General features: G+C 38.1%; 1 protein-coding gene across 1 annotated transcript in view; it reads left to right on the forward strand.

Annotated features, from left to right (window-relative positions):
• LOC107676908 (collagen alpha-1(VII) chain-like) overlaps window positions 1-8,869 on the forward strand; it is a 61,178-nt gene that overhangs the window by 50,631 nt on the left and 1,678 nt on the right. The window contains exons 81-105 of the mRNA XM_016471645.1: window positions 301-339; window positions 701-1,213; window positions 1,635-1,670; window positions 2,102-2,128; window positions 2,221-2,280; window positions 2,432-2,557; window positions 2,675-2,746; window positions 2,845-2,880; window positions 2,995-3,054; window positions 3,747-3,791; window positions 4,491-4,526; window positions 5,011-5,046; window positions 5,135-5,191; window positions 5,359-5,430; window positions 5,523-5,594; window positions 5,755-5,790; window positions 5,912-5,992; window positions 6,231-6,284; window positions 6,367-6,420; window positions 6,505-6,567; window positions 6,654-6,716; window positions 7,452-7,568; window positions 8,261-8,338; window positions 8,442-8,495; window positions 8,595-8,643. Of these exons, the coding sequence (XP_016327131.1) occupies window positions 301-339; window positions 701-1,213; window positions 1,635-1,670; window positions 2,102-2,128; window positions 2,221-2,280; window positions 2,432-2,557; window positions 2,675-2,746; window positions 2,845-2,880; window positions 2,995-3,054; window positions 3,747-3,791; window positions 4,491-4,526; window positions 5,011-5,046; window positions 5,135-5,191; window positions 5,359-5,430; window positions 5,523-5,594; window positions 5,755-5,790; window positions 5,912-5,992; window positions 6,231-6,284; window positions 6,367-6,420; window positions 6,505-6,567; window positions 6,654-6,716; window positions 7,452-7,568; window positions 8,261-8,338; window positions 8,442-8,495; window positions 8,595-8,643 (1,936 nt within the window). The remainder of the gene's footprint in view (window positions 1-300; window positions 340-700; window positions 1,214-1,634; window positions 1,671-2,101; window positions 2,129-2,220; window positions 2,281-2,431; window positions 2,558-2,674; window positions 2,747-2,844; window positions 2,881-2,994; window positions 3,055-3,746; window positions 3,792-4,490; window positions 4,527-5,010; window positions 5,047-5,134; window positions 5,192-5,358; window positions 5,431-5,522; window positions 5,595-5,754; window positions 5,791-5,911; window positions 5,993-6,230; window positions 6,285-6,366; window positions 6,421-6,504; window positions 6,568-6,653; window positions 6,717-7,451; window positions 7,569-8,260; window positions 8,339-8,441; window positions 8,496-8,594; window positions 8,644-8,869) is intronic.

An 8,869-nucleotide genomic window follows, 5' to 3' on the forward strand; every position in this document is an offset into this window, starting at 1 on the left:
CCGGGTCGTGAACACCCTTGGCCTAGTGCACTTGCAACCACGCCGTAGCGTGTAAGGCGGAGGAAGCTTCTCCACAGGTCGTATAAGCATCGCTGGCCAGTTAAGTACCTACAGACCCGGGAGGGGAGGCACGGTTCTCCCTGCCGGTTGGAGGCGGTATTAGGGCACAACGGCATAGCAACCGACCGCTCCACCGGGGGGACCCTTGTAACTCCCAATTCGTCGGTCATCCGACGTGACGTCGAGAGTGACCGACTGAAAGGGAACAAAGTAAAATTTTGTTATTGCATCTTCTTTTAGCGGTCTACCTCAGGTGCACAAGGCAAAAAGAAGCTAAATGTGAGTGAGTTTAATCTACCTAAAAAATGAGGAATCCATAGAACTTAAAAGAATAGTTGACCCAAAACTGAAAATATACTCACCCTCAGGCCATCCAAGATATAGATGAGTTTAAGCTGATAAAAAACATCACAATAATTCAGAAGTAATCCACATGACTCCAGTCCATTAATTAATGTCTTGTGAAGTGAAAAACAGTGAATCAAAAACAGTAAATAATCTAAACGCAGCAATTTTTCATTTTGGGGTGAACTATTCCTTTAAAATAATTACATTTATGAAGTCAACTCGACAATGCTTTGGAAAGAGATACAACCACAATAAAAAGTACTCACACTTGATATTTCTGTCACTCTTGTAGAAAAAGAAGCAAGAAAACAAAGACCCTGAGACTGTGACAGAGATGTACGGAGAAAGAGAGGGGGAAGAACAGGGGGAGAGAGAAGATGAAGTCTATCTTGAGAACAAAGAAAGGATTATTGAAGAGGAAAAGACAACTGAGGCACAGTGGGACATGGAGGAAGAGGATGGTGTGACTGAGACCAAGGAATACAGTTCAGGTGATGGTGACGAGGAGACAGGCAGCGAGGAGATAGAGGAAGAATTTGAGCTAGAGAGGGAGAGAGAGAGACAGGAGATGGAAAAAGAAAGGATGGAACTGGAACAAGAAAGAGAAGCAGAACTGGAAAGGGAGAGAGAGCTCAAGAGAGAGACAGGGATGGAACAAGAAGAAAAGGAGGAGGGAGAGAGACAGTTACAAAGACAAAGAATGGAATGGGAGAGACAAAGAGAGAAGATGGAGAGGGAGAGGAAGGGAGAGACAGACCGAGAAGATGACATGGGGCCCCGTATTTCCCACTGTGATTACCTTAAAGTAAGTATGAGCTTATAGGTTTCCAAATATAACATATCCACAATATATAAATGTTATCTATAATAATTGATTAATTTTGAATACATTCTATAATTCTAAAAAATAAATTAACATATTATATTATATTATATTATATTATATTATATTATATTATCATTCCATTTTTATTTCCATATGATGGTGTCACAGATTTTTAGTCTAGACTTTTGGGCCCCAATGTAATTACTATTTTGTAATTATAATCTATGTTGATTGAACCATAGGAGAACCTTCTTTAATTATGATATACACATATAAAAACCTATTCCATGCTTATTTTCATTTCAATTACATTTTTAATCCCAGATTTTCAGTCCGGTCTTATTATGTATATCTGTAAATAAATTGTGCATTGTATGTGCATTTTTCCTTTCTTGTACAGGGACCTCCAGGTGAAAATGGAAAACCAGGCCCTAAGGTTCGACAATCTTTTTCATTATAAGTCGGAACGATCTGTTCTTACTAATAAAGCATGATAGTCCCATCCTGAGCAATGTTCTCGTCAGCTCTTATTAGTGTCTAAGCTCTGTGTGTTCCCAAACCAAAGTCTGTTAGATAATCATTCCTGCTTTCTGATTGGACTGCAGCTCGCCCACACATACGACATCCCCGCCTCCTCATTTACAATGTTAGGGAATTATTATTGTCAATCAAACCAGGTGGGATTTCAGCAGTGCCCTTCCGCTTGCTTTGATGCCCCAGAGCTTTATTTTTTCTCCTCCGTTCCTGAAATGGATTCAATGTCTTTATTAATATTGTAGTGCTGATGGGGAACTTCCAAACTCTCTTTGTTATTTGCCTTGTAAAAACTGCGTTTGTTAGTGGCTGATCACTTGTGAATTTGCGCAGGGGGAGATTGGTGAAAAAGGCCAGAAGGTACACTCATTTTCAACTTGGTGTCAATAACTGTTTATCCCATATTTCTTTAGCCTCCTTTGATCTGTTTATGTGTTCTTTTTTTTTTTTAGGGAGAACCTGGAACTGGTCACCGTGGGCCCATTGGTCAGGCCGGTCCACCAGGACAAAAGGTGATTGATTAAGCTGTGTACGTTATCAATGCTGTGAATTTAACTTCCCATAAAGTACAATCCAAAAAAGGAGAGGATACCAACATAAACCCAAACACAGTTAATAATAGAGATTGCTTAACTAACTAACATTTGAATGTTATGTACTTAGGGCGAGCCTGGAGAACCAGGACCACCTGGAGCACAGGGCATTCAGGGTATTCGTGGCAACCCTGGAATCTCGGGGTCACCAGGTCACAGAGGTCAGCCTGGTGACCCTGGAGAGCCAGGTAGAAAGGTAATGTCAGCCCATTCTCAATGTTGAGTAGTTACCTTATTGAATGACTTTGTTGATTTAAACACAAAAAATTAACTTGGATGAATTACTTTTTCATTTGTTTGCATGCTTTTAAAGGGTGATAGAGGGAGACGAGGGAAGAATGGCTCACCTGGTACTCCAGGTGCAATTGGTCCTCCTGGACAGCAGGTACCGCTTCTGAATTTTACTCTATATTTTACTACATTTACTCTGGAGGGAAAAGTGAAGAACTAGAATAAACTGAGAACTTGCTGTTCTTTTTACAGGGTCCTTCTGGCCCCTCTGGGGTTAATGGTGAAAAGGTAAGTCATTGCATGTAATGTTTATGCATGTTATGTTTATGATACCAGGTTAGGTTGAAATGCCCCACAACGTAAATGTACACATGCATGAAACGTTTCATCTGCTATCACTAGGGAGACAGTATCCCAGGAGAACCAGGCGACAGAGGAATTCCTGGGCTCCCAGGTCGCAGGGTAATATTATGATAATTGCTCTTTTAGATTGTAGGTATCATTTTTTTTTTTCTGTAATAGCATATTAGTTTGTTTGCTGAAGTTATTAAATTATGAATTCTAAAACCATGGGCCAGATTTACTAAACAGGGCCAATTTGTGTGAGACCGCAATCCCATGAAAGTGCTGATGGTAGATGAAAGATCTGCAAAAGATGTATTGACATTGTGCAAATGAAAGAACACAGACGCAGACAGCTCACTTCCATAATGACCTGCGCAATCTATCAAGACCAAATTAGCAACTATCATAGCCATGTTAAGCACAAAATAAGTTAAGACATGCTTGTTTTTGCGGTGTTAAATAGTAAATAATAAATTGACCACTGCAAACCTTACTAAATCACGTTGCATTATTTACTTAAAATGCTCTCCTCCCATGAAGGTTGCATTTGAAAGGAAACTCCTACAAATGCATATGCAATACGGTCAGCTGCAAAAATTACCATGTATTTTCATCGCTAATTTTTCACTGCATGCCTTTAGTGATTCCTGACAGTAGTTTTTAATACCAAAAGTTTGTACTGGTGCCAGCTGTTAGTAAATTTGGCCCCTAGTGTTCAAACAGTGGCATGTTTTTTTGTTCTCTCTCTGTGTTATTTGCTGCTAATTTTGTGTTAAATGCTTTTAACAACTCTTTCTCAATATTACAAGGGAGTCAAAGGCACTGTCGGTGCCAATGGGCCTCTAGGTCTCATGGTAAGTCACGTGTGATTCCAACTCATGGGCAGACACTATAGCACTTCTCAAATCCCTCAAATGTCACTATAGCATCCCTCAAATATTTTATTTTATTTTATTTAGTTTTGTTTTGTGTTTAATTTGATTACTTTGAATTTCTTTTTTCATTCATTCATTCTATATTTATTTATTTGTCTTGCTGTATTTATTCGTTCTATAGATTGATTTGTTCATTGTTTACGTAACATGGTGCAATAGACAGTGTACTGTATCGATGGTTTAGTGAATAGAAATGTAATCTGGTTACCATCTTGGTAGTAAGAGAAATGTATCCAACAAATTTTGGTATTTTTAGAAAGAAAACATATGATTGCTAAATAGAATATTGATAATATAGCATTTGATACTCAAAACCTGGCAAAACTTGCTGCATTATCCTGCAAGTGATTTTGTAACAATTACTTTATCTCATATTTTATATCATTTCTTATCACATTTTAGATTATTTCTTTCTTAGCTCGGCTTTTTTTTCACATTTTTAAGTTACTTTGAATAAAAGCATCAGCTAAAAGCATAAATGTACATGGATTCAAAAAGCTTTCGTGCATCCATGCAGTGATCAGTATTGAACATGTCACTATAGACTGTATTAAGAAAGTTAGATTTTGTGATTCTGTACAATGTGTTAACATCCCGTGACCTTTCTCTTTAATTAAGGGTCCTAAAGGCATGACAGGTATGAAAGGAGAAAAGGTGAGTGTCTATTTTTAACCCACCTCAGTTTGAAATTCGAAACAAGTTCAGAAGGTAGAAGGGCTTTAAAGTTTAATAGCCAAGCCTACTCTGCCAGGGTTATTTTCTGTAGCTCAAAGACTTATAGGCAGCTTTGACAGCACTGCTGTGCTCACAGAGCCTCTCTTCTCTCTGTATCGACTTGCCAGTGCCTTCTCGTCAAGTCTTTCTCTGCTAAAGAAACTCTGCTGTGAACAGCACTTTCTTTTAACACACACACTTGCACTAACGTCACAATCTGCGTCAGTTGTGAGTGATATTGGTTTTATTTTCTTCAGCATAACTGTATGACAGACTCACATACAGTGAACATTTGTAGTGTCAAAACAATACCACTTACAACCCTAGAAACATTTAACAGCCCGTCTGACATATCAGTTGAGTCTCAATTGTTTAGAATATACCCCAGACAAAATTAATAAAGACAAAACTTTTTGACTGACAGGGTGACAAAGGTGTGACTGGTCACAGAGGAGACAAGGTAAGGACAGCATAAGTGTAGATTGGATACCTGCATCGTTTATTTTAATTCTTTCACCAACTACCATATTGGTTTCCTGGTTTTGTAGGGTAGTCCTCTCTCCATGCCAGGACCCAGAGGATATAAGGGTCTGAAAGGAGAGCCAGTGAGATATTTTTGTATTTTAATTTGTCATTTCACTATAATGTTTCCCACAAAGGCCATACTTGACTATGCGAACTCAACAATACGTGTTAGTTGTTTGACTTTTTAGTTGTTTTTTAGTATAAATGACAGATACAGACCAAGGTATGTCTGAATTTTACATGGCAGGGTGAACGTGGGCTTCCAGGATTTGATGGAGATAAAGGAGAGAAGGGTGAAGATGGTCCACCTGGTGCAAAGGTATTTTCTAAACTGTTTTTCCATACCTGTAGAGATTCATGTACTTGGACCATAAAAAGTGAATTTCTAACACTTGTTTCATGTAATTTCAGGGGCTGAAGGGAGAAGCTGGTACTAAAGGAGGCATGGGGCCTTTTGGTGCACGTGGTCCAGTAGGACAAAAGGTCAAAATTAGCTCTACTATGAAGTTTATGCACTATATTGCTTGAAACGGCATTTTTTTTAAGTATGGATTTTATTGTTTTATATGGAATGTTATATCACGGTAAATGTTTTTACTGTGGAAAATGCATTTTGGGAGTGAAGGTATAATTATTTTCTTAGGGAGATCCAGGGGAGCCAGGCGCCAATGGGGAAAAGGTAGCCTATTTCCTGTTTGTTGTGATAGTTTCAAAACAAATGTTTGAGATTTTGATACTTTTAGACATTTTGCTGCTGTAACTTTTGTTAAATATTACTGATTGGCTGAGATTTGTCACAGGGTCGTAATGGAGAACATGGACTGGATGGTGAGAAAGGTGATAAGGGAGACATGGGCCTGCAGGGCCGAAAGGGAGATCAGGTGAGAATATGAATCATCTGAATGAAATATTAATTAATAAGAAATTTCTCTGAGCAACAGGGGTACCTGAGAGGGAGAACACTGTTCCCTTAACCTTTCTTACTAACTACATTATTTAGATGAATGATTAAATAATTAAGTAGGCTTTCCTGTGAGTTGTTTTATTTATTTATTTATTTATTTTATTTTTTTGAGTAACACACTATTCATGGACCTTGACTCATTGGTTTGTGTTCAGGGTGAGACAGGAGAGCCTGGTTTACCTGGAGATGCAGGAATTAAAGGCGAGAAGGTATGAAATGTCAATCTTGTCTTTAGTTTTTGTGTTCTCACCTGTCTGTAACCATTGTTTCACAACACTTATTTTTCTGTAGGGCTTCAGAGGTTTCCCTGGTCGAATAGGGAGTCCAGGACTGGATGGAGAACAGGTATTTTTGATCCAATTTCATCTTAAATTGAAAATTGGATTAAATAAACCACTAAAAACATTTCCTTTGACTGTAAAACACAAGGGTGATTCTGGGGACCCTGGCAGGCCAGGCATTCCAGGACTAAATGGTCTCCCGGGACGAAAGGTGAGTCACTTACACACACAGATATTGATAACCTCATCATCATTGTAAGTTTAAGTATGAGATGAATTGTTATTGTTAATGTTTAGGGAGAAAAAGGTGATAGTGGTCTGAATGGTCTTGATGGAGCTCCTGGACAAAAAGGAGAGAAGGTACAAAATTATAGGACCAGTGTTATTTCAAAATCTTTTAATAAAAGGAATAGTTCACCCAAAAATTCAGTCATCATTTACTTATCTTCATATCCTTCTAAACCAGTTTAACTGGAATACAAACAAAGAGGGTTTTTTTTTTAATTCACTCTATTTCTTCCATACAATACAACAGAAGCACATTGCAGTCAGAAGCTCCAAACAAACTAAAACCATAAAAGTATCATAAACGTAGACCATATAACTAAAATCATATATTCAAAGTCTAATGATGTCTTATGATATTTGTGTGAGGACAAGACCCAAATGTATGTTGTTACAAATGACTTGCATTCAGATATAGATATTAAATTGCATTTCATGCAGGGTTATTACCATTAACTAAAACTATTGAAAAGATTTTTGTTAATTTAAATTAACAAAAATTAAACTGAATTGAATTGAAACTACCAACTGGAAATAAAAACAAAACTTGCATAAAATGAGAACTGAAAAAACAAAAATAAAAAATTCAAAATATTAGTACTATAAATAAATAATACAAAAAAAAAACATGTCATCATGTCACAATAGACATTAGAAAACCATACTTGCATCATCGTGTCAAATTTGAATATATGTAGATGAGGGCATGATCGCAGAATTTTCATTTTTGGATGAACTGTTGTTCTAAATAATCTTTCCCTGTCAAGTATATTCATTTCAAAATCATTTATTTAACCCATTCTTCTGCAGGGTGCGACTGGTTTCCGAGGTTTCACTGGGTTTAAGGGATCTCCTGGTGCACCAGGAACTAATGGGGCTCTGGGTCGGCCTGGTCCGGTTGGACCTAAAGGTGAAGTGGGACCAAAGGTATGACCAACCTGCCTACACTTAGACAATAATATCTACATGATAATAGAGCTGAATTTATTATTCCTCTGTGTGATTCATCAGACCTCACAGATAGATGGATAAATAGTCAAGCCAGTGTAATTAGGGCCATCTTCATATCTCACTCAATCCCATGTGGAGGAACCGTGGAGGAGGACAAGGCCCTAATTAACCAAGAAAGACAGGATGAGAGAGAGATAAAGAGACGGGGGGTAGGAGCTATTTCTGCTGGGATGAAGATTTGAGCTATCAAACTAAACACTGCGCTAAGGCCGCCTTTAGCCACAGTTAGGCATCTCTTGATGTTGATAGGAATGGAGAGGGTTCAGCAAGCTGCACTCACAGAGTCTCTTTAGTAAAGGTGAGCTGTACTTCAGCACAGAATCAGCAGACAATCCTAAAACATGAGGCATTTTCTGTGAGTAAAGTTTATGAATTAAACATTATTGTAAAGTATCACTCTGGTGCTTTTCTGTACTAAAACAGCCAATATATTTTTAAACTTATATTTATTTCAGTTGAAAATAAAGTAAACCATTGGTTTGGTTATGTGTAGCCTCAAGCTCAAAGCTGATTGGTCCAGGGTTAGTGATTGTTTCGTGGTGATGTGCAGCTTCTATGCATTATTACCTGTCCAGCATTGTTTGATTTGATTGTTTTATCTATCCCAGGGAGAGAAGGGAAGGAGAGGCAGAGGAAAGGCCTGTCAACGGGGACCCCCTGGAATTCCTGGCCTCAGAGGCCTGGATGTAATAAGGCATCTACACACAAATAACTGTATCCTCCACTCAGTCAGGACTTAATCTATTCACAAACATGCTCAGTCTAAAGTTATACATATCCTCTATGCAGGGGGAAGTGGGAACCTCAGGCATGAAAGGAGAAAAAGGGGAGACTGGACTCAGTGTATGATGACAATGCTCTATTTCTATCATGTATATATCCTTATGGATTACCGATAGGATTTCTATGTGATTAAATACTTCAATTTTCCCATTTGTTCAGGTGGAGGAAGTGAAGGATCTTGTGACAAAGGAGGTGGTTGAGAAGTGTGGTGAGTTTGTGTGTATGCAAGTTGCAAAGAGCAAATATTAAACACACAATGGACCTTAGTAGGGACTTCATATTGAATTTACCGCAAATAAAAACAAAACAAAACTGAGAGGATATAGACACACTGCAAAAAAAGAATAAAGTTAATGCTTTTATATACACACACACACACACACACACACACACACACACACACAAACACACACACACACACACAGAAATACAGT

This window comes from Sinocyclocheilus anshuiensis, unplaced genomic scaffold (assembly GCF_001515605.1).
Source record: "Sinocyclocheilus anshuiensis isolate Anshui unplaced genomic scaffold, SAMN03320099.WGS_v1.1 scaffold380, whole genome shotgun sequence".
Classification (NCBI taxonomy): Eukaryota; Metazoa; Chordata; class Actinopteri; order Cypriniformes; family Cyprinidae; genus Sinocyclocheilus; species Sinocyclocheilus anshuiensis.